Consider the following 24,525-nt stretch of genomic DNA (forward strand, 5'->3'; position numbering starts at 1 on the left):
AGTTAGTTAGTTAGTTAGTTAGTTAGTTAGTTAGTTAGTTAGTTAGTTAGTTAGTTAGTTAGTTAGTTAGTTAGTTAGTTATTTAGTTAGTTAGTTAGTTAGTTAGTTCATTGGATAATTCAGCGTTTCTTATTTTTCACTGTTTAAGCGTATTTAATTATTTCTTCTCCTTAACTAATATGCGCATCAGTTATCTATTCCTTTTTCTATCACTAACTCTCTCTGCTTACTTTACAAAACATTCATTCCTACTTATTACAACAAAAATATATAAACAAAGTTTAAGTTGTTTAACAACAACTACAAACTACCGGTCTCATTTCATGCCACAAAATGAGAGAATATTTTGTTTTTGTTTCTCTTGCTGTCTGCTTCACAAATCATGTGTTTTTCATATTTTTGCACATAATACCGTTATTTAGGGGGTGATTTAATTGTTATTGTTTATAAAAACAAAAACAGCGCAAGTCTGACAGAAAGTGATAATATTATTGTTTATCACTATGTGTGTGGGTGGTTTGTAAATAAATGACAGGTTTTGGTGGCGTATGATTATTATGTATATTTTTGTTGTTGTTGTTTCTTTTTCCTTTTGGATAAGAAAAATGTTACGTGTTTTGTTTTTGAATAGTTTTTGCATGATTTTGCATTTATTTGTAAAGTTATGGTTGTTTTTAATGGCGTTTGCTAAAGTTGAAGTTTTTTCTTTACGTAATATTAGTAAGAAATAGAAATAGTTTGTTATTTTTATTATAGTTTCTTTTGATACCAAAATAGTTTTACAGCAAAAATAGCGTGATTAATTGTTTGATTTAAAGTTTTCTAATTAGTGACAAATATGTTCTGTTGTTGTAAAGCCATATATTGGTTAATACCCTAAAGATGATAAAGGTTGCCATATTGTAAAATTCATAACATATGCTCGCCTCATCCTTTACAAAACTAATTTTAACTATGACATGTGTGTTTGTAACACTTACCTCTCCATACTGGCCGCCTTTAGACCCATCGTTGAGGTAGTTACTTTCAGCGTTTGTTTAAGTAATGAACTCAAAACACTAACACTACGTTTACGTTCTTCATTGGGTACTGATGATGATGACATATCCTCATCATTATCATCACTTGCTTGACCCAGTGGTGCGTCATCTTCGGGTATACGCAAAATAGGTATAGTTAAGGGTCTTTGAGGAGGTTTTTCCTCCTCCTGTTCGCCCTTGCCAACCACATAAGTGGGATCAGTATAAGAACGTGGTCTATAGATTTCATGAACATAGGCACGACGATGTAACTTTTTGCGTGCAAAGCAAAGGTTATCTATGGATTTGTGGTGTTTACGCAGCGATTCTGAGGAACTGGTGCGGTTGAGAGATTGCAGAGCTGTAAAAGGATAAAATTAATGTAAAATTTAAAGATTTTTGTTTTAATTCTTTTTCAATAGAAGAAATACTTTTTTGTAGATTTTTTTTCATTTGTTTTAAAAAGTAGTATTAAAAAAGTACTTTTTTAATTTTCTTTAAAAATTAAAAAAAAAATATAAAACATATTTTTTTATATGCGAAAGTGAAGAAGTTGTTTTATAAATTTTTATACTTTTAAAGAATTTTTTAAAATAGTAGTAGAAAAGTACTTTTTTAAATTCCTTAAAAACTTACAAAATTTTTTTTTTAAATTATCTTTTTTCTTCATTTGAGTAAAAATTTTACGCATTTTACTTTATTTTTAAAATAGCAGTAAAATACTACAGTTTTTTTTTAATTTAGTCTTAAAATTATTAAATTTTGTTTAAAACTATTTTATGTTTTTTAATTAGGTAGATAAATTTACATTTTTATGACTTTTACTTATTTCAAAGGAGTTTTAAAAATAGTAGTAAAATACTACTTTTTTAAAACTATCTCTTAAAATTGTTAAATTTTGTTTTAAACTGTTTTTATTTTTTATTTAAATGAAACAATTAAAATTTTTATAAATTTTTCTTAATTTGTAGACATTTTAAAAATAGTAGTAAAATACTACTTTTTTAAAAAATTATAAAATTTGTTTATTTTCTTTATTTGTTAAAAAAATATAATTTTTAAAATTTTTCTTTATTTAAAGACATTTTTAAAAACCTTTTTAATTTAAAAAAAAATGTAAAATTTTGTTAAAAATTGTTTATTTCTTTATTCTTGGAGACAAATTTTAAAATTTTTGTAAATTTTCCTTTATTTCTAGACATTTTAAAATAGTAGTTAAAATACTACTTTTTTAAAAATTCTATTTAAAATTGTTAAATTTTATTGAAAATTGTTTATTTTATTGAAAATTGTTTATTTTCTATTCAAATTGTTGATTTTCTTTATATTTTTAAGAAATTAAGAAAAGTTTATGATTTTTCAAATAGTAGTAGAAATACTACTTTTTTAATTTTCTTTTTAAATCGTCAAATTTTTTGACAAAATTATAATTTTTTGCTTGAATTCTTTAAAAAAAGGAAATATATACAAAAAAATTTTCTTTTTCTATAAAAAAGTAGTAAAAAAAGTACTTTTTTATAATTTTAAGGGTAAAAATACTACTTTTTTTAAATTTCTTTAAAATTATGAAATTTTATTTAAAATTATTAAATTTCTTTATATTTTTAAAAAATTAAGCAAAATTTATAATTTTTAAAATAGTAGTAGATATACTACTTTTTTAAATTTCTTTTAAAGTCGTTAAATTTTTTGTTAAAATTATATTTATTTGTTTTATTTCTTAAAAAAAGGAAAAATTTAAAATGTTTTTTTCTTTTTCTATAAAAAAGTAGTAAAAAAAAGTACTTTTTTATGGAGTAGATTAATTAAATTATTTTTCTTACTTACAGGAAGCTTTAGAAGATGTTAAATCCTCTGATGAGGAAACTGTAACCATTCTTAGCAAAGAATCATCACATGATTCAGCCGGACTAGCTGACCTTTGACCCGGCGCTGATAATTTACGATTTTTACGCGTTATATGATGTTTACGAGCCACGGAACTTATGAAATCTTCCTGATTTACCGTTAAGTAGGGACTGCGTCTTTCACACATGTTTTTTATTAAGAATTTTTAAAAAATTTTCATTCAAGTTTTTGAATTTTTTTAATTTCTTATTTTTTTAGCTTTTTTTACAATTTAGTTGTCATTAGTTTTAATTCTAAATGGCTACTAAAATTGTCTTTTTTTATGTTGTTGTAAATTGTTTTTTTTTTTTAACTGTTCGTGTTCATTTTCTTTTAATTGTTTTTCTATTTATTTTTATAGTTTTATTTTTTTTTACGATTTCAAAAGAATCAATTTTAAATAACAAGAGGGTGACAAAAATATTGTATAATTTTCGCAATAACAAAAAAAAAAAAAATACCGCATAACAAAAACCTTGGCTATTTTGCACGTTTAAAGAATTAAGTAAACCCCCTTAAAGAAATATGGCAAATAGCCCATTAGATACATTTTCTTTAAAAAAACATTTCTTTTTTGTTTTTTACAAAAAAAAAACTAAACCACTTTGTAGCCACTTGAAATTTGTACTAAAATTGTAATACAAAAAACATAATTTGTTTGCTTTGACTTAAAAATTGTCTTAGCGCCTTTGCTTTAATAATAACATTTCCTTAACCATCAATTATAATTAGGGGTTTTAATTTAACTGTTAAAATAACTCCAAACTTTTCTCTGTATTAATATGTCGAAGAAGTTGTCACGAAAGTTTGACCTCACAAATGATAGCAATCACATTTTGTTAATTAATTTGTTAAAAAGCTGGGGAAAAAGTACATTTCGTTAGTATTTCAAAAAAGTACTTTTTTCAATTGCCTTTAAAATAACAAATTGTTATTTGCATTTCCTTAAAGTTCATAGTTCATGCAAATTTTGAACAATTTTTGCACTTTTAAGGCACCTTTACAAAATAGTAGTAGAAAAAGTACTTTTTCAAATTAACATCAAAATAACAAATTTCTTTTTTTATAGCAATTAAATACGTAAAAGTACAAAATTTTAACAATATTATCATATTTAAAGCACTTTATCAAAATAGTAGTAGAAAAAGTACTTTTTCAAATTAACATCAAAATAACAAATTTCTATTTTGAACATAGTTAAATATGTAAAAGTACAAAATATTAACAATTTTGCTACATTTAACACATTTTTTCAAAATAGTAGTAGAAAAAGTACTTTTTTAAATTACCTTAAAAATAAGCAATTTGTATTTTTATCGCACTAAAATACGTAAAAGTAAAAATTTTACAAAATTTAAACACTTTTAAAGCATTTTTTAAATAGTAGTAGAAAAGTACTTTTTGAAAAAAAAACTTCAAAGTAACAAATTTCTATGTAATCATAGTTAAATACGTAAAAGTACAAAATATTAACAATTTTGCTACATTTAACACATTTTTCTAAAATAGTAGTAGAAAAAGTACTTTTTTAAATTACTTTAAAAATAAGCAATCTGTATTTTTATCGCACTAAAATACATAAGAATACAAAATTTTAACAATTTTAGCACTTTTAAGGCACTTCTACAAAATAGTAGTAGAAAAAGTACTTTTTTAAAATTGTCTTAAATTAAACAAATTTCTATTTGTATCACAGTTAAATACATAAAATTACAAATTAAATACATAAAATTACCATTTTTTCCAATTTTAAAGCATTTTTTCAAAATAGTAGTAGAAAAACTACTTTTTTTAAATTATCTTAAAAATAACAACATTATATTTTTAACAATTTATTTCTATTTATGACTTTTTCCCCTAACTAATAATAATAATAATATTCATTGGCCTCTTTATTTTGGTCGCCTAAAAATATGCTTAACTTTAGCAGTTAAAGTAATTTTAAGATACCCTACTTTAGCAATAGGCAGCAATATAAGTTTCCGCTTAAGTTTGCCACTTACAAAAAAACTAATTTATTAACAACACAGTTGTTTTAAAAAGAAAGAATAGTAAACTCTAACAATCTACTGGTTTTGATTGGCAACTCTGCTAAACAATCAACGGTAGTTAAATAGTAATGCCAACTTTCTCGAGAAAAAATCACTTATAACAATGGGTTTAATGAAATTTCTAAAGAAATTCATATTATTTCAAAACTTAACTATAAAAAGCTTAAATTTTTTTGTTATTATATTTAAAATTCTTTCCTTTGTAAGGTATTTTTAGATCGTCTCTGTACGACAATTTTTTCTTTACCGATTTTTTATGTTTTTATTTTAACAGCGGACATATTGTAGTGGTTGTGTTGACATTCTGTGTAGGAAAAAAAGAAAACAGCAACGGTCAAGTTACAAAGAAGGTCAAGGTTATGGTTTAACCACAAAATATAGAAAAATAGGAAAAAATAAGCACTCCTTAGCATAGAAGAACACAATAGTTGTAGAACATATTTGTTTACAGGTAAAACAAATATAAACAATTTACCTATGGCAATAAACAATTAATGACAGCAAGACATACATACATGCACATGTATATTAATCAATTTGTAAAAATAGATTGGTCTATACGTAGTTAAATAATAAGATAGATAGATAGATAGATAGATAGATAGATAGATAGATAGATAGATAGATAGATAGATAGATAGATAGATAGATAGATAGATAGATAGATAGATAGATAGATAGATAGATAGATAGATAGATAGATAGATAGATAGATAGATAGATAGATAGATAGATAGATAGATAGATAGATAGATAGATAGATAGATAGATAGATAGATAGATAGATAGATAGATAGATAGATAGATAGATAGATAGATAGATAAATAGGACTAATAAAGAATATTTAATAAAAATCTCTTGTTTCATATATTTTTTAATAATTTTATTTTTTTCTTATACACTTTTCTTTATAATAGTTTCTTTAAATATTTTATAAACTTTTGTTCATTTTCCTTTAACTAATAAATGCTTGTGTTTTTAAGCTATTTTATTAATATATTTTATTTATATATTTTTTTAACAATTTCTTTTACTAGTTTTAACTTTTCGATTAAATTGTTAACTAAAAATCTACTCTAAAGGAAGAGAGAGAGAAGGAGTGGAAAAAAGAAAGTGTTCTTTTAGGAGAATAAGAAAAAGAAAGTGTAAGAATAAGAGTATTGTTGTTGTTTGGTTAGTTTTTGATTATAAATATACTTGGGTTTTGTTGAGTTTAATTTGTTTTTTTCAATTACATATATTATTTTAAAAAATATTTAATAAAAATAAAAAAATAATAAACTTAAAATTAATAATGCACTTGTATGTATTGTTGTGGGTTTTAAAGGGAGAAAACAAAAGAGAAGAAACTTTTATAAGATAAAACTACAGACTAGGCTATAGGAGAAGATATGGTCTAGAGTATAAACTAGACTATAGTCTGGACTATAGAAAAGTCTATAGGCTGGACTATAGAAAAGACTAAATCTGGACAATAGAATAGTCTTTAGTTTGAACTATTTAATAGTCTTGACTACTGTCTATTCTATAGCTTGTCTAGAGTAAAGATTAGACTATAGAATAGCCTATAGTCTGAACTGTATTGTAGACTATAGTCTGGACTATAGAATAGTCTATAGGCTGGACTATAGAATAGCCTAAATCTGCACAATAGAATAGTCTTTAGTTTGAACTATTTAATAGTCTTGACTTCTGTCTATTCTATAGTCTGTTCTATAGTTTTGACTTTATAATTGTCTAGAGCCTGCACTATAGAATTGTCTATTGTCTGGACTATAGAGTAGTCTGGCCTATATTCTAGTCTAAGGTGTTCCCTATTGTTTTTTATCTTATTTTTTTTTCATAAATCTTATTTATTTCATTTGTGACTTGTATCTTTTAGATGGATAAACTTGAGAGTTACTATTTTTATGTTTTAAACTTTTGTTAATAACATTTTCTTTGATAAAGAGTGTAAAGTTTAAATGTTTTTTATAAATTATTAACTTTTTTTTAAATAAATGCAAACAAATTTTGAAGTTAAAGCTAACAGAAAGTAAAACATTAACTAAGAAAACAAAAAGAAAAGATTTAACTAATTGAGTAAATTAAAGAGATTTTCTTTAAGATGGTTGCATAAGCTCTAAGCAGCACCCGATTCATAATCGAAACCCAAAAACAGAGAACACCATTTACGATGCTTGGGACCCAATAGACTTTCCGATTTCTTAAGAGCCAATAGAAATTCATAAGAATTATAATCAAATTTACGTAAATGCAAGTTAAATTGTTGTTTTTGTTCCGGCGTAGCGGGAGGCGAATACATGCCCACCCAATCACCACTCAATAAACGAACACATTGCTCTACAATAAATTTAAGTGAGGCACGACGATGCAGTTCAAAGGATTCACGTTCACCATACATATTCTTTTGATCATCACACAAACGCATATCATGAGCGGATAGATTACAACAGTAGAGAAAAGCTTTAAGACGTTGCTCCCCAATGGCTGAACGATCTATGCCGGGTAGCATAATATCTAATATTTGAGAGGGACACTGGACTTCAGCTATTAGATAGTAGTTTATGAGTTCTTTAAGATCATGCAAATGCTGCAGTTCTTCGGCATCATAGTAACTGAGTTGATACGCTTGAGCTATGAGTAATTGGCGATAATGATAACTGCTATAATCGCTAATATGTTTACGCATGAATTTCTCAGTGCGCATGATTTCGGCTCTTATAATGGAGGGAGAATTTTGCAGCACCCATTGACGATGAGACCAGGCATGATAGTTACTAGAGCTGCGATCGGCACAACGTTCACAGATACCTATCTCCAGCTGCCAGTCAATAGATTCAGCACCTGCACAAACAGAAAAAAAACAACAATTATCTCCCTCTCTTCTCTTCTTTATTTCACCCAAAAACTCACTCTGAAATGAAAACAACCAACGACGATAGGCAAACGCTTCATTCGATTTTGGTTTCTTACTCAAGACCAAAGCGGAAAATTTCAATTCTCTATTCATTTTCAGACGATTCTTTTGCATTAGCTGACGACGCATATGCCAAAAGCCCGTAACATCTGGATTGATGAGTAACGCAACATTCAGGTACTTTAGCACTACATCACTCTGTTGTACATAACGTTGAAGCGATTGTTTCTTGTAATTCATAAGCATTTTGTGGGCATGATCGTAAACATGTTTAGCACACCACGATTCCAGACCCAAATTGTGCTCAACATGAATGACGGGAGATTTGTTGCGATTCAAAACAGTGGGTATGATTTCAAAGGAGGATCTGAAACAAAAGAGAGAGAAAAAGCAAAATTAGTTTTTCTAAATAAAATTTATCAATTTTTAACGAAACTTTGAAAAAGTACTTTTCTACTACTATTTTAAAAAACCTACAAAATTTATAAATTTTTGTTGCTATTATTCTTAAATAAAGAGACAAATACAAATTTTCCAAAAAAAAAAATCAAGTTTGAAAAAATTTAAAATAGTACTTTTCTACTACTATTTTTAAAAAGTTTTAAAATTCAAAAATGTTTGCTACTATCATTCTTAAATAAAGAATAACTAAAAATTTTCCCAAAAAAATTAAGTTTGAAAAAATTTAAAAAAGTAGTTTTCTACTACTATTTAAAAAAACTTTAAAAATTCACAAACATTTGCTAAATTCTTTCTCAAATAAAGAATATATACAATTTAAACAAAATTTCACATTTTTTTAGGCAAATTTCAAAAAGTAGTTTTCTACTACTATTTTTAAAAACTTTCACAATTCACAATTATTTGCTATAAACTTTCTCAAATAAAGAAACTATACAATTTAAACAAAATTTCACAATTTTTAAGCAAATTTCAAAAAGTAGTTTTCTACTACTATTTTAGAAAATTTACAAAATGCCTAAACTTTTGCTAAATTCTTTCTTAAATAAACAAAATACACAATTGAATAATTTTTTTTTAAAATTTTTTAGGCAAATTCTACTACTTTTTTAAAAAAACATACAAAATTTAAAGATTTTTCTAAAATTTTTTCTTAAATTAAGAAAATTCGAAACAAAATTTGAAAAATTTTAAGCAAATTTAAAAAAGTAGTTTTTTACTACTATTTTAAAAAGTATTTAAATTTATGAATTTTTTGATTTTTCTTTTCAGATTTTCTTAAATAAGCAAACATATACAATTTTTAACAAATTTTGATGATTTTTAAGCAAATTTAAAAAAGTAGTTTTTCTACTACTATTTCAAAAAGTATTTAAATTTATAAATTTATGCAATTTTTTCAGATTTTCTTAAATAAACAAATACAACTTTTAATAAAATTTGACAATTTAAAGGCAAATTTAAAAAAGTAGGTTTTCTACTACTATTTTAAAAAGTATTGAAATTTATAAATTTTTTGCTATTATATGTTGAAATTTTCTTAAATAAAATAAACAAATACAATTTTTAACAAATTTTGATGATTTTGAAGCAAATTTTAAAAAGTAGTTTTTCTACTACTATTTTAAAAAGTACTTGAATTTATAAATTTTTTGCTATTTTCTGTTGAGATTTTCTTAAATAAACAAACAAATACAATTTTAAACAAATTTTGATGATTTTTAAACAAATTTAAAAAAGTAGTATTTTACTACTATTTAAAAAAACGTTTAAAATTAATTTTTTTTTGGCAATTTCTAACATTATATTAAAAAAGCTATAATTTGAAGTATTTTTTTTTTTTTAATTTTTAGCCAAATTTAAAAAAGTAGTATTTTTACTACTATTTATTATTTATGAAAATTTTCATTTTCTTTGTAAAAAATAAAGAAAAATTATATTTTAAACTAAATTTAACACTTTTTAAGCAAATTTAAAAAAAAAGTAGTATTTTTACTACTATTTGTAAAAATGTTTAAAAATGTTTAATTTTTTTGCTAATACAAGGAAGAATGCTATTTTTAATAAAATTTAATAATTTTAAAGCAATTTAAAAAAGTACCCTTTTTACTACTATTTTATAAGTTTTGTTTAAAAGAGATTTTTAATACAAATTTCTTATTTAAATAAATAAAGAAAATTTTTATAAAATTTTTTAATTTTGTAGCCAATAAAAAAAGTACTTTTTTACTACTCTTTTTGTAATTTCTAATAATATGACTTTAAATTTCAATTTTTTTATGATTCTCTATTGATTTCATTAATTGTCATAAATTATCTCCAAAATAATAACAAATCAATCATCTAACTGTCTAGTTTAAGCTCCCATCTCTCTTTATCTAACTCTCTTGCTCTTAGTTTTTAATTTTTTATTACTCATTCTCTACTCATCAATCACACTTAAGGGGGACATTGGTTAAATGTTTAATAAAATTTTATACTTTTCTTCTTTGCAACTTGTGTATCTTTTTCTTTACGATTACTTTTATCAATTTAAATAATTAAACAATAACAATTACAATAAAAACAACAGCATCAATATAAAAAAACCAACTACTCTTACAATAACAAACATTCAAACTCAATGAAAACTGACATTGAAATGATAATAAATTAAAAAATAAAACAACCCAACTAAGAGAGGGAGACAAACTGTTTAAAATGTAAAATAGAGCAAAAAAAAATAGGTGCAGTTTGCAATAAGTATTTGTTGTTATTGTAGTCATTGAGTAAATGCAAATGAAATAAGACATGTCACAAATAGATAGTAGCAACTGGAAAAAGAGCAAATATGTAATACAAATTATCACAGTTAGGGTGGGAAATGTTTAGAATTTAGCTGAAATATTAAAGAATTTAAATTGTATAAATTTTTGACATAGAGTAAATAATGGATATTTCGCCGTAAATTACGTACATAATAGAAAATTTGAATTGTTTACATTCAAATGATGTAAAAAATTTATTTTTTCTATAAATTACATGAAATTCGATTAAAAATTATGTAAAAGTAAGAAAATTTTAATTGTTTACATTGTTGACATGATGTAAACAATGTATTTTTCTATAAATTACATGAAATTTGGTTAAAAATTATATAAAACTAAGAAAATTTTAATTGTTTACATTGTTGACAATATGTAAACAATGTATTTTTCTATAAATTACATGAAATTCTATTAAAAATTATGTAAAAATAAAAAAATTTTAATTGTTTACATTGTTGACATGATGTAAACAATGTATTTTTCTATAAATTACATGGAATTTGGTTAAAACTTGTGTTAAAAAGGGAAAATTATAATTGTTTACATTTTTGACATTATGTAAACAATGTACTTTTATGTCAATTACATAGAATTTCATCATAAAATATTTAAAAAATATAGAATTTGAATTATTTACACTATTGACATTGTGTAAAATATGTAAATTTTTGAGTTTACCTAAGAAATTTCGAGAATTTTGCTAAGTTATTAAAGAATTTAAATTTTTTACATGATGTAAACAATGTATTTTTATATATATTACATGAAATTTGGTTAAAAATTATGTAAAAATAAGAAAATTTTAATTGTTTACATTGTTGACATGATGTAAACAATGTATTTTTCTATAAATTACATGAAATTTGGTTAAAAATTATGTAAAAATAAAAAAATTTTAATTGTTTACATTGTCGACATGATGTAAACAACTTATTTTCCATAAAAAACATGAAATTTGGCTAAAAATTTTGTAAAAAAGAGAAAATTTTGATTGTTTACATTGTTGACATCGTGTAAAAAACGATAATATCAAAGTTTTCTAAAGAAAATATTAAAATTTAGCTAAAGTAGTAAAAAATTTACATTGTTTACATTGTTGACATGATGTAAAGAATGCATTTTACTATATATTACAAGAAATTTGGTTAAAAATTATGTAAAAATAAGAACATTTTAATTGTTTACATTGTTGACATCATGTAAATAATGTATTTTTTTCATTATTGACATAAAATTTGCTTAAAATTTGTGCAAAAAGGAGAATATTTTAATTGTTTACATATTTGACATTGTGTAAATAATGTAAAATTCATACTTTACATAGGTATAATTGATAATTTGTGTAAATTTAAGAAAATGTTTAAAATTTTACATAAATTTGAATGAAATTACTTTATCGACATGAGGTAAATAATGTAAAAATTTTACTTTTCCTACAAAATATGTTTTCTTTACATAATTCTTTTACTAATTGTTTACTCTACATGTACATATTTTCCTCATTTGCAATTACTTTATCGTAAATTTGACATTAAATTTTCATGATTTATCGTAAATTTTGTTGAAAAGTCTGTAGCCTGGTTTCCACTTTATTTGTTATTTAATTTTACTGATGTATTTATGAAACTCTACACTTTTTTAGTTGTTTATTTTAAATTAAATTTAATCAATTGCTTAGTTTGTTTGTTAGGTTCATGTCAAGGTTTAATCTTTTTTCTTTCAATTAAAGTTTGTTTTTTTATGTGTGTAATGAAACCTCATAAATGTATGTGAGGGAATAATAATCATTTTTGATTTGAATGATGTGAGAGTAATAGAGAGTAACAACACTCGCCCCCTCTTAAGACAAATGAGTGATGTGATGTTATCACAATAGAAAAACTAACGAGCAATAATAATAAAACAATATTTGACAAAAGAAGATTTAATTGAAAAATAAAACACCAACAACAACAACAAAAATAAGTGATAAAATGAAATTAACCTTGACCCCTTAAACTGATGATGACAATTATTAAGAAAAAAAAAACACACAATAACAATTGAAAGAAATTTGAAAACAAAACAATATAACGGTTAAAATAACAAAAATCTTAAGAAAAAGGTAAACAAAAGGTTTAAGGAGCAATTTAATAGGAAAAAGAGAGAGTGAGTGAGAGTACATTTTAAAATTAACGGAGGTTACAAAAACAAAACAAAAAATATCACAGCTTTATTTTGAAGAAAAAAAGGTAAACAAACAAGCAGGAATGGTTTTGTAAATACATATGTATGAGAGAGTGAAAAGACCTTGTTTATTTTACATGTTTTGGCAGTAATTTAAAGGGGGAGGTTTTGCTAGAAAATCAAACAAACAGCTGTTGTTGTTTTTTTTAACTAACAAAAGTAATAGGTTGTAATACTTACAATTCCGTGTCCTTGAGAAATACTGTATGAATATCATTGATGATTTTTTCACACAAAACAATTTGTTCATTATCTAAATCAGGATCCATTTTGTTAACAACACTTTTTAATCGTTTTATATTATAAAGAGTATTTTTTTTTTTTTTTTTTGAAAATTGTTCTAATTATTTATATAGATTTTTTAATATATATTTCTTTTTTAATATATTGCTGAAATAACAAAAAAATATTATAGCACACTTATTTTTTTTTATAAAGAAAATATTCCGCCAGCGCAATTTGACCAACTCAGCTTTTTTTGTTTCTTTGTATTTTTTTGATAATTTTATGATTCTGTTTTTTTTTAGTTATTTTTAAAAACACAATAAACACACAACCAAACAAACTAACAGACAGCCACACAAAAAAAAAACGCAAAAAATATTATTAAAAAATTTAACTTTATCACATCTTTTATACAATAACAAACAACACAATCCAAAAAAATATATATTTTATGGTTGACAAGTAAAAAACAAAAAAAAATAAAATTTACTTTTTGGCGGTATGCGCAGCGTACATTCTAATTGGGATGACAAAAAAATAATAAATTCAATAAATACAAATTTGATACAAAACAACAAAACGCCAGCAAAACAAATTAAATTTCATTAAAAAAAAATTGCTTAATAAATAAAAAAAACTCAATAAAATCACCAAAATCTCTTTACATTCTCTTAAATCACAAACTGAACAGAAAAACAAAAACAAACAAAACACACATGGAAAACACAACAACAAATCACACAGCAAAAGGCAAAATAAAAAAGTAAAAATAAATTTTAGCATTAGCTTGTCTGTAAAGTTTCTTTTAGCACTATTTTGTTAAATGTTTTTTATTTCTTTTCAAAAAACACTTTATCTATATTCATTAAAAGTACATTTTTAATTTGTTTAACACTTTTATCTAAAGATATTTAATTAATTTTAATTAAAAAAACTAAGCAGCAGCCAAGAAAACTGAAACGCACCCAGAGCCCTGTGCCGACAAATATTAACGGCGGCGGCTGACACTAAAAAGATTTCGTCGGCTTAAAAACGACTAAAAGCCGGCTAAGTTCTTAAATTACGCTTAATTTTTAAATTTTCAAAGATTTTAAATAAAAACGCAATCCGACTTTTTAAGTGGGATTTTGTATATAATTTATAACAATTATGTCACTCAAGTCCCTATTTGCTCAGTTTCATGTTTTTAGGTTAATTTTAATAGAATACTTAAAAAGTACCAATTGAAGAACAAAAAAATACCAACAGTTCAAATTTTAGTATATGTTCGAATTTACTCCGGGCTCTACATAATAAATTTCAAATTTCTGGCTTTACTATTAGAGTAAGCTCAAAAATTACTAATTAAAGAACGAAAAAGTATCAAAAAGTCCCCGTTTTTATGTTGGTTCTTACATAATCCGGGCTCTACATGCTGAATTTCATATTTCTAGGTTCAAAATCATAGAGAATTTTGAACCTAGAAAGGTGCAGTTTGAGAAAATGTACTACAGTTAGATTTAACACTAACTCGAATGATAAACTGTATTATCAAAGCACTGCCTTACCTTCACATATAATCTTGTAAATTTTTCCTAAAAACTTTTGCTTAACTTTAATGTTATCATAAAAAAACAACATAAAATATTTGCATATACCTCAAATTTATTAATTTTCTTTACTTTTTGATAGTTTTCTTTAAATTTTTTACAATTTTATAAAAATTTATTAATTTACTTTTGACAGTATTGCCAGATTAGAAGTATACTCTCACTTTTACCCTTATAACAACTAAACACAGCTATCAATCAGCAAAACAGCTGATTGTTATCAAAAAAAAATAATATATGAAATTACGACAAAAACAAACTAGAAAACTCTTAAAGAAATTAAAGTAAAAAGCAGAGAAAAAAAATAATAAAAACTCACACAATTTGGTTCAAAACGAAAAATTTTAAGTTTAATTATAAAAAATATTAAAAAATGGCCACAAAAGTAGTAGCCACCGCTACAGTAAGAGCTTTAAAGGGTAGAAAATTAATACCCACCAGAGCAGCACTTACTTTGGTAAATAAAATCATGTGTCATACTAATAGCAAATTTAAAGCAGAGAGATGTCATAACAATTTCGAAATGGTGAAATTTAATTTAAAGAAATTTTTGTTTATTTTCCTTAGACTCCGGCAGCAGTGCAGCGTATTAAAGATTTATTAAAGGATAAACCAGAATATGTAAGTTGCGTTAAAGAAAAAACAGAGTAAATAAAGTATTTAATGTAATTTTTTTCTTGAAGACTGGTTTAAAAGTGGGGGTACGTCAACGTGGTTGCAATGGCCTTTCCTATACCTTAAACTATGCCGCCGAAAAAGGTAGATTTATATTACAGATTAAAGATTTTTCTGCTTAAATGTTTATTAATTGTAATTATTATTCTATTCCGCTACCAGCAGATAAACTAGATGAAGAGGTCATACAAGATGGCGTTAAAGTTTATATTGATAAGAAGGCACAATTATCATTACTAGGTAAGTTACATAGTATTGTTGTCAATTCGAAACTGTTGGTATTTTAATAGTTATATAAGTCTTTTTGTTTATTTGCGTATAAAGAATTAATTAAAACTTTGTAAACAAAAATAAAGCGTGACAAATATATTTGAAGGGGTGGTGAAGGAGACTAGCCATTTTTTGGCAAATTGTCAAAGAAAGTGTTAATTGTATTGTTAGGCTTATTTTAAACAAAAAAAGTTGTTGTTTTTGGGAAAACAATAGACTAGATTATAATACAGATTCTAGAGTTTAGTTAGATTGCAATAAAATTGTTTTTATTTCTTTTTTCAGGCACTGAAATGGATTTTGTGGAAACTAAATTGGCCAGCGAGTTTGTTTTCAATAATCCCAACATTAAAGGCACCTGTGGTTGCGGTGAATCGTTTAGTATGTAAATGTTAATAATAAAATTTTAATTAAATGTAAAATGCAGAAAAGAAAGTATAAATTAAGACTTTTTAAACAAAGTTTATTTGTTTAAAATTATGGAACGAATAATAGAGAAATCTAAAGGAATAATAATGTTAAATAGTTGTTGCAAACGTATACCAAAACTTTAACAAATTTAGCTTAATTCATTTTCAGTTTATTTTTTCTTATTTCTCTCTATCTCTCTTTTAGTTAGCTTATATTTAAACTAGTATTTTTTTGTTTGTTTAAGCTTAAGTAATGAAAAGAAAGATGCTTTAAATAAAATAGTTCTTAAAGAAAAAAGAACTTTGAAATTATAATGTTTTCACTTTATTTTCCATTACAAGCTGTATAACCATTTTCTTCATATTCCTCCCGGCTTAATAATATCTCCTTAAAACCATCACTACAGGCCATTTCCTTACCACCATACCAACCGTAGCCTATAGGATCTTCAGGGAATATAAGAGAAACTTCCAAATCATCAGGTGCCAAAGCACGTATTTCTTTTTTCAAACGTGGTATAAAACCAGGAAATAACGAAGAACCTCCTATAACCAATATATTGCGTAAAAGTTCGTGATGCGTATAGGCTGGACAATCTTTGATGGCATCTATAACAGCTTCTGGTATACCAACTTGTTGTATGCCAACATCGGAGGGATTGAAGAGCAGTTCAGGAACAGTAAAACGTTCGTTACACAGTCTAACGGATTGTTGATCCGAATCATCGGTCACAGGATTCTCAGATGGTTCTTTTTTCCTTATATAGCCACGTTTGACTGTGGTAAAGTCTGGTAAAACATAATCCACTACTATTTCAGAGCGTTTCTTATTGTTAGTGTGCACTTTCATGTCCTCATAAAAGTCCTGGGCCACATAACAGATATCCTCTTTAATTTGATTAACCACATATGATTCATCCATGACATTAAGATGACGATAGGATATAAGCTCTTTTAAATGATTTGTCAATACCTTGCCGCCTACTTCTACACGTCTAATGCCTTTTGTTACTCTCTTTCCCCTTATAAAGGGCACAATATGGGTAAAACTATAGCCCACATCTACCACTATACAATTTAAGTTTTGCATAGTAGTTTCCTCACTTTCCGCACAATAGTTATAGGCAGCCAGTTCTGCAGTTGTGCTCTTGTGTACTCCCGAACAATGATATTCCTCAAATAGAATTTCTATCATGGCCTCTTGAATGCTGGCAAAGTTTAGCTGAGGCTCGGTAACCAAAATATTACGATCTTCCAATGTAATGCCCGAACCTTCTTGGCTAAATAAATGATCCCACACCGTCTTCTGTACATCCCAATTGAGTAGATAACCCTTTTGAAAACAAAGTATATAAAATAATCCGGAGGCATCCCGGCATTCATCTATCTGATTTCCTATAAAAGCGCGCCGTCGTTCAGCCTTGGCCTTCATAATGCAGTTTAAATTGATTTGAGGATCCTCATGGGAAGCCAAACCCAATTTGGCAGTGTAGGCACCATTATCCAATACCAGAGTGTTACTAGTATCCTCCATTAAGGGTATATTTTATTAATTTTTAATAGATATAAAAAAATCACGCTTAAAAATTCGTCTTGCAAAAAAATTTTTTGTTTACGTTTTTATGTTTACTAAACACAGACAAATGCAGCTTCTTTTTTCCCCTTAAACAAAACAACAATCACTGTGAATGGTTCACACTTTTACCAAAAGTCAATGACAGCTGTTAAAAGTGACATCCAACTAGAAGAGGGAGACATTTTTTTGTTTCAACAAAATTTTTTTTATGTAATAGTGTGTTTGAAAATCTTAAATTTTGTTTAACAAAAATGTCCGTAATAAGACAAATTTTGCAAGCCAGCAAGCAAACACAACAATGGTTAGTTTTTTAATAAAAAATCTAGTTAAAATTGGATAAATAATTGCAGAAATTCCTTAGGTCTCCCATTTTGTGTCGCGGCATGTCTTCATTGCGTGATGCTCCCGTCATCGATGTAAACACCGCCTTGGCTGCTCCCGAGGAATTGGAACAGAAAAATAAATTGCAAGGCACCATCACCGTGCCCGTTAAGGTTGACATTAGCCCCATTACCGGTGTGCCCGAGGAACATGTTAAGGGTCGTCGTGTACGCATTTTTATGCCACCCAAAAATGCCATGCAAAGTGGCACTAACAATTTGAGCACCTGGCAAATTGATTTCGATAATCGTGAACGTTGGGAAAATCCCCTTATGGGTTGGTGTTCTACGTAAGTGTTTTTCTCTTCAATTAAAGATTTATTTAAGAATTTGTTAAATTCTCTTTACAGCGGTGATCCTTTGTCCAACATGCAAGTAAATTTCTCTTCCCAAGAGGAGGCTATAACTTTCTGTGAAAGAAATGGCTGGCGTTGGTTTGTTGAGGCTGAAGAAAAACCCAAAAAGGAACGTGTTAAGAATTATGGCATTAATTTCTCCTGGAACAAACGTACTCGTGTTTCTACTAAGTAAAAGCGAGTAAATGAAATTCTCTAAAATTAGATATTGTTTAACAAACGAGAATAAATTGGTAAAATGTTGAAGTGATTTAAAATAAATAAGATGTGTAGTTTCCAACAATGAAAATCTGAAAGTTTTTAACATCCCTTAAAAATCCTTTTTTTACACCTTACGTGAAGCTGATTACATTTAATAGCATAATTTTTCTTTTTATTTCTGCTTACTGCCAATATTTGGCTAAAAGTGAGTTTTAAAGATTTAAAACATTCTTAACATCACCGTTCTTTTTACGCTTTTATTGAAGCACTGTAAAATTCACTTATTTTGTGCTTTGACCATTGGCAATTGGAGTTTTTAAGCTCAAAAACTCATAATTCTAGTTTTTCTCTGTTTCTTCTTGAAGGGTGTTTTAGTTTCTCTGGCATTGAGATATTAACTACTGTTTTCTATAATATTGTTCCTGATAATACGATTTTTCTTTACTGTTTTCATGATCTCTTCTTTTCGAATATTTTTGTAACAATTGTTCATAACTTTTACTTCTGCTTCGGTGTTTTCTTCTTTCTCGACTTCTACTTCTACGTTTTCTCTTTTCATTGGATTTTTCATTACTAGGACTTCTGCTGTGATTTCTTCTTTTCTTTTTCTTATCTTTGCTATGACTTCTATTATGTTTCGATTCTCTGTGGACGTTATCTCTATTATGACTTCTTTCTGATCTGGTTTTATCACTACTATGACTTATTTCATATCTGCTTCGATCTTTACTACGACTTCTGCTAGGTTTTCGTCTTTCATAAAAGTTGTCTTTATTGCTACTTCTTTCTTTTCTGTCATAAGAAATATCTTTACTGCGACTCCGACTATGTCTTCTCCTTTCATTTGAAACTTTGTTGAGACTACTTGAATAATATTCACGTTCTTTGCTACGACTCCTAGGGCGTCTTCCGACATTATCTCTCAGCCATTCCTGCCTTTTTATTTGTTCTCTAAATCTTCCATTGTATGGATCTATTTTATATTTATAGTCATAAGGTCCACGTTCTTCATTACGATTTACTTTAGTGGAATAATCTACTTCTTTGTAACTTTCATAATTTCGATGTTTGTGTTTGTCACTGTCTCGCTGGTTTACTTTTGTGTAATAATCTCTTTCATAATTTCGATATTCATGTTTGTCACCGTCGTCTCCCTTTTCTGTGCCATCTACTTCCTTTTTTATCTTATTACCTAAAAACTGCTGTAGCGCTTGCATTTGTAAATCCACCAAACATCTCACTTCTTCAATGTGTGTAGGTTTACTTTTACGAAATCTACGTTTTTTGCGCTTGTCATCGCGTTTCTTTTGAGCCAAAATATCGGCTAATGAAATTTCACCTTCATCGCTAGAAATTAAAGATGCGATTTTAGTCGAATTAGCGGCTAGTATCCAAATTGTATTACATTTATTTAACTTACACTTTCGTCTCAGTATTGTTTGCCAATTTTTCCGTATTTTCTATAACATGTTCATAGATTTTGAGTTTTTGTTCGCGGGAGAAGTTAGCCTGAAATTCCCTAAAGTTACGGGGAGCTTCTACTTCATTATTTTGCAGAAGCTCTTGAAGTTGGGTATTTTCTGGGGGAAATGTAATGGCTTAGATATTAATGCTTTAGATATTATTGAAAATTTACCTAAAACAAGAGAATTATTGGTGATGCAGCTTTCAGGGTAGGTAGCTATTAATGGAGATTGAGGCTTTTTAATTTCCTTCTGCTTAGAAGCCACGGAATTCGTATTAAAATTCTTAAATGAGGATACAATTTTGTAAAATCTAAGCATTTGTATATAAATTTATAGATTTCGTTTTACCTTCAATACCTTGTCCTCTGTCCATTGCAAACGTTGTAATATGTTCTTTAATCTTATTTTATATTGTGTAATGCTATCGTTTAAATCTTTATTTGCTAAAGTTTCCATATTTGTATAAAAATTTGAGTAATTTTAGTGAAATATATACAATTATTAAAAAAATCTCAACTTAAAGTAAAAATTGTAAAAATTTCATGCTGTTTGTAAACAAAACTAATAACAAATGATGGTAACGCTGTGTAAACAGCTGTCGTTGAACAGTATTACCAAAACCAACTGTTTTACAGCCAAAAATTGATATATAGATGGCGCAACTTTAGAAGTACGTTGGCAATGACGTCAGCCGAATGAAAAATATATTAAAAAAATTGAGGATTTTGCAACGATTATTGTAATGATTATGAAACGAGTACACAAAAACTATGGTCAATAGCCCGAATAAGCACAAAAAAATAGTTTTATTCATAATAACATCTTTTGAAGTTTAACGGTTTAGTTATATTAATCAACAAAGCGTTGCCAACTAACATATATGTTTTTTTTAGATAACAGACACTTTGACACTTGTTCTGTCATTCTATTATAACTTCTCTCTTTCTATCTACATTCTTGCTAAAGTTTTTTGTTTTCATAACAATAAAAATAGAAAAAAAATCGTTTAGAAAATTAGTAAAAATTTATTTATTTTTGCTTAAAATTATAAAAAATTAACTAAAATTAAGTAAATAATAATATTTATAGAATTAAGTGTTAATTAAAAGAATTATAAAGGAAAATAAAATTTGGAGGCCAAAAAGTGTTTTTTTTTGTCAAGTGATTCTGCAGGAATTTTTCTATTGTAAGGTGTTTGTTGTAAAAGGAAGAAGCAGAAGAAGAGATAGAGTAGAAAATACGTAAACTGTTTTCGTGTGAATAATTATTTTAATAACAAAATATATATGTGATGCTAAAAAGTGTTATTTTAAACGTTTTGTAAATGTTTGCCATAATGGAGAATAGAAAACGTCCTCGTTTAGAGTTGTTGAATACAAATAATCATCAGGCAAATGAAACACTACAGGGAGTGGCTTCAACAACAACACAAATGGGTACAGCCACCTTAGCTACCATAGGGGGACAAAGGTGAGTTTTGTTTTTTAATAAAGGAAAACCAAAAGTAATATGCTATTAATTGTTAATTTTCTTTATTTCAGTTTCATTTTAAGTAATTCCACTTCAAATGCGCTTCCCGCCAACATTTTACTATCGATATGTGATGATAATTCCGATGAATCAGAAGAATATGTTTTAGATCATTCGGTGCTGGCACAAATCAAACAGGAGCAAACGGTAGCCACACAAACAAACTGTCAGCAAATCCAACAACCAACTTTGGTTACCACGATGCCTCAGTTTCGTATTGTTAATCAACAGGCGGGTAAAACTTTAAATACTCCCTCTACATTGAATAACAGTAACTCTGGCAATTCATCCTCCTCGTTAGTAACAAATAGTGTACATTTGCCACCAGGCTGTGAAATTTATGTTATCAAAGAAGTTATTGATACTCCCAAACAAATAATGGCTGAATCTTCCCCCAATAACAGCAATAATAACACAACTAGTCCCAAAACTCTAATGGCCGGCAATCAAACTACTATTAAACTAGAACCTATGTCACCCTTGCCATTATTACGCCAAGGTCTTAACAATCAGAATCTAACACTAACTAACAACCACAACAGTACTACTACGCCCATTACTAACTCCTCTTCGACTAGCTCGAATCTAACAACTTCTTGTGCTGCGGATGATACCGCCAAACGTAGTTTAATTTTAGAGGCCTATAAAAAACGTGATGATAAACGTCGTGCCACCCATAATGAAGTGGAACGTAGAAGACGTGATAAAATTAATAGTTGGATATTTAAACTTAAGGAAATGTTACCCTCGGAAGTAACACCGGCAAATAAAGATAATTTCAATGCAACAAATCAAAATACTGGCTCCACTACACGTTTATTGGTACAACAGCCAACGGCTTGTACTACTAGTGCCAACAACACTACCACCACAACACGCACACCGCCTAGTGACTCCAAATCACAAATTTTAATAAAGGCCTGCGAGTACATTAAATCAATGCAGGAGGAAATTAAAAGGTAAGTGGAAATTCATCCATATCTTATGAAAATTAAACAAATTTGAAAAATTTAAAAAAAAAATCAAATGTTCTAGAGATAAGGCTAGATTTCAATAGCTAGTGGTCAGAATTGAGTAAACACCTTTCTCATTCTTTAAAAACACTTAGGCCGTTTTGCAAAATGTATAAATTTATAGGAAAATCAAACATAAACCTTAAAACTTACTTAAAATTTGATTTATCACACGTAAAATAAAACTGTGTAAAAAGTATTCATAATTTCTTAAAACTAAAATCACAGCCGTATAGCAGCTGAAAGACGCAAAGTTTAAATATGAACTATATACGCCGGGTGGCAAATTATCATAATTTTCTAAAATTAATTCAATAATTTTGTTAAATTCTTCACAAAACTTACATTTTTAACTATGAAGTTGTACAAATTTCCTCGATATTAGTAAAATAAGCAATTTCACTATTTCTCACACACTAAGTAAAAAACATGGCCGTTAGTTAAGCCGTAATGACAGCTTCACTCTTTTATATACACACTGGCAACTCTTTAAATAATGTCAATATACTTTTATAGAGATGCCATATGTTTTATGAAGAAAATTGAAGAATAATCCTTGAATATTCGAACATTTGGGAGATTTTGAAAGCAAATAAAAAATATTTTTTGAATATTCATGTAAATAATAATAAAGAAATTGTAGAATTAGAAAAAATTATGGAATGCAAAAAAAAATTAAGAGAAAATTTTGTGTTTTAAAGCAAGTTCAGGGAAAAAAGAAAAACATTTTGATTTCATTGTTTTAAACTATCTGGTAGCGTTAAATTTAAACAATAACAAATATTAAGTACCGTTAGTTGAAATGTTTACTTTAGTGTCAGTGATGTCAATTATTTTAGAACAAAAACGCTTTAATTTTTAAAAATTAAGGTTTTGCATACAATTTAAGAAAAATCAAAAGAAAATTTACACAATATAATAAAAGAGTATTTAAAACTAAAGCACAAAGTAAAAAATAGTGAAAAGTGTTAAGTCAATAAGTGAAATATATACAAAATTTAAGAAAATTAAAAAAAAAAACTAGCTTTGAGTCAGTGCACTTTAAAAAACTTAAATAAATATTATGTGCTTTCTTAAAAAAATTGGATTTAATAAGAAAATTATGAACTTTTAATTTGTTTTCTTTATGATATATTTTCCAGCCTCCGGGAGTGCCTTACGGAAAATGAAAATTTACGTTTGAGCAATCAACGTTTACAAGATGAAATTAATAATTTGCGTGCAAAACAAAAACTACAACTCAATAATAACAATATATTATTAAGCACAACAACAAACACCACCAATAATTCTAATAATAACAACAACAATCACAATAGTGATAATAGCGATGATTGTGAATTAACTTTAAATTCTTTAAATACCACTTATGCAAATGTACAGCTATTTGCTCCCTCGGCAATAACAACAAATCATCATCATTTAACAGGTCTAGTAGGTTTAACCACAAATTCCAATAATAATAATAATAATACATCGTCTTCGTCGAATGGAGTTAATGTAACATATGCCAAACGTGAATTAATTATAACCGATTATGTTGATTAGTTTTTTATGGATTATGAGAATGATGATAAACAAATTTTAGACAAAAATAATGAGTAGTTATAATTTTTTTCGAATTTTTTGTTATTAGTAGTTGAAAAAAGAATTTATATACCTCTTTAAAATTATTAAAATATATAATTTTATTTAAGATTATTTTCAATTATATACATTTTTTTTTAATTTTTAGCTAGTATTTAGTAAATTTTTTATATTTTTTTAAATTATAGAGATAGTAGTAAATTATTTATTATTTTTTAAAATAAAGCAGGCTTTATTTTTTTCATTTTGTAGATTTTTTTTATAATTATTTTATTTCTTTTTTAATTTACACCAAAGAAGAGTTTAAAACTTCTTTAAAAACAAAGTATATAAAATGCAATAATTACAAATTAATAATAATAATTATTAAAAAAA

At 26.5% G+C, this 24,525-nt stretch overlaps 7 protein-coding genes across 9 annotated transcripts; 3 read left to right on the plus strand and 4 right to left on the minus strand.

Moving 5' to 3' along the window:
- Window positions 1–976: 976 nt before the first annotated feature.
- LOC111686296 lies at window positions 977–3,205 on the minus strand. Its single transcript, XM_023448651.2, has 2 exons — window positions 2,847–3,205; window positions 977–1,380 (listed from the first exon to the last, which is right to left on the minus strand). Exons 1-2 carry the CDS (start codon window positions 3,052–3,054, stop codon window positions 977–979), a joined length of 612 nt encoding a protein of 203 aa, XP_023304419.2. The 5' UTR covers window positions 3,055–3,205.
- A 2,611-nt stretch (window positions 3,206–5,816) lies between these two features.
- On the minus strand, window positions 5,817–14,080 carry LOC111686294 (protein prenyltransferase alpha subunit repeat-containing protein 1). Of its 2 annotated transcripts, none has more exons than XM_046946843.1 (4): window positions 13,973–14,080; window positions 13,053–13,262; window positions 7,875–8,245; window positions 5,817–7,805 (listed from the first exon to the last, which is right to left on the minus strand). In XM_046946843.1, exons 2-4 carry the CDS (start codon window positions 13,139–13,141, stop codon window positions 7,081–7,083), a joined length of 1,185 nt encoding a protein of 394 aa, XP_046802799.1. In that variant the 5' UTR covers window positions 13,142–13,262; window positions 13,973–14,080; the 3' UTR covers window positions 5,817–7,080. The 2 variants fall into 2 exon arrangements, with proteins under 2 accessions (XP_046802799.1, XP_046802800.1); XM_046946844.1 differs by lacking the exon at window positions 13,973–14,080 and adding an exon at window positions 13,588–13,736.
- An 856-nt stretch (window positions 14,081–14,936) lies between these two features.
- On the plus strand, window positions 14,937–16,053 carry LOC111686292 (iron-sulfur cluster assembly 1 homolog, mitochondrial). 2 transcript variants are annotated; one of them, XM_023448646.2, is made up of 5 exons: window positions 14,937–15,143; window positions 15,254–15,307; window positions 15,370–15,445; window positions 15,524–15,601; window positions 15,917–16,053. In XM_023448646.2, the coding sequence occupies exons 1-5, from the start codon at window positions 15,060–15,062 to the stop codon at window positions 16,018–16,020; spliced, it is 396 nt and encodes a 131-aa protein (XP_023304414.1). In that variant the 5' UTR covers window positions 14,937–15,059; the 3' UTR covers window positions 16,021–16,053. The 2 variants fall into 2 exon arrangements, with proteins under 2 accessions (XP_023304414.1, XP_023304415.1); XM_023448647.2 differs by having other exon boundaries at window positions 14,940–15,143; window positions 15,527–15,601.
- Window positions 16,054–16,073: 20 nt separating this feature from the next.
- Window positions 16,074–17,694, minus strand: LOC111686291 (actin-related protein 6). Its single transcript, XM_023448645.2, has one exon. The coding sequence runs from the start codon at window positions 17,573–17,575 to the stop codon at window positions 16,367–16,369; it is 1,209 nt and encodes a 402-aa protein (XP_023304413.1). The 5' UTR covers window positions 17,576–17,694; the 3' UTR covers window positions 16,074–16,366.
- A 62-nt stretch (window positions 17,695–17,756) lies between these two features.
- On the plus strand, window positions 17,757–18,642 carry LOC111686290 (NADH dehydrogenase [ubiquinone] iron-sulfur protein 4, mitochondrial). Its single transcript, XM_023448643.2, has 3 exons — window positions 17,757–17,918; window positions 17,979–18,287; window positions 18,348–18,642. The coding sequence occupies exons 1-3, from the start codon at window positions 17,869–17,871 to the stop codon at window positions 18,526–18,528; spliced, it is 540 nt and encodes a 179-aa protein (XP_023304411.2). The 5' UTR covers window positions 17,757–17,868; the 3' UTR covers window positions 18,529–18,642.
- A 155-nt stretch (window positions 18,643–18,797) lies between these two features.
- On the minus strand, window positions 18,798–20,581 carry LOC111686289 (peptidyl-prolyl cis-trans isomerase G). The gene is made up of 4 exons (XM_023448642.2): window positions 20,369–20,581; window positions 20,191–20,302; window positions 19,975–20,134; window positions 18,798–19,901 (listed from the first exon to the last, which is right to left on the minus strand). Exons 1-4 carry the CDS (start codon window positions 20,474–20,476, stop codon window positions 18,953–18,955), a joined length of 1,329 nt encoding a protein of 442 aa, XP_023304410.2. The 5' UTR covers window positions 20,477–20,581; the 3' UTR covers window positions 18,798–18,952.
- A 478-nt stretch (window positions 20,582–21,059) lies between these two features.
- On the plus strand, window positions 21,060–24,246 carry LOC111686293 (type-2 histone deacetylase 2). The gene is made up of 3 exons (XM_023448648.2): window positions 21,060–21,490; window positions 21,562–22,509; window positions 23,706–24,246. The coding sequence occupies exons 1-3, from the start codon at window positions 21,345–21,347 to the stop codon at window positions 24,109–24,111; spliced, it is 1,500 nt and encodes a 499-aa protein (XP_023304416.2). The 5' UTR covers window positions 21,060–21,344; the 3' UTR covers window positions 24,112–24,246.
- Window positions 24,247–24,525: the final 279 nt, after the last annotated feature.

This window comes from Lucilia cuprina, chromosome 3 (genome assembly GCF_022045245.1).
Source record: "Lucilia cuprina isolate Lc7/37 chromosome 3, ASM2204524v1, whole genome shotgun sequence".
In the NCBI taxonomy this organism is placed as follows: domain Eukaryota; kingdom Metazoa; phylum Arthropoda; class Insecta; order Diptera; family Calliphoridae; genus Lucilia; species Lucilia cuprina.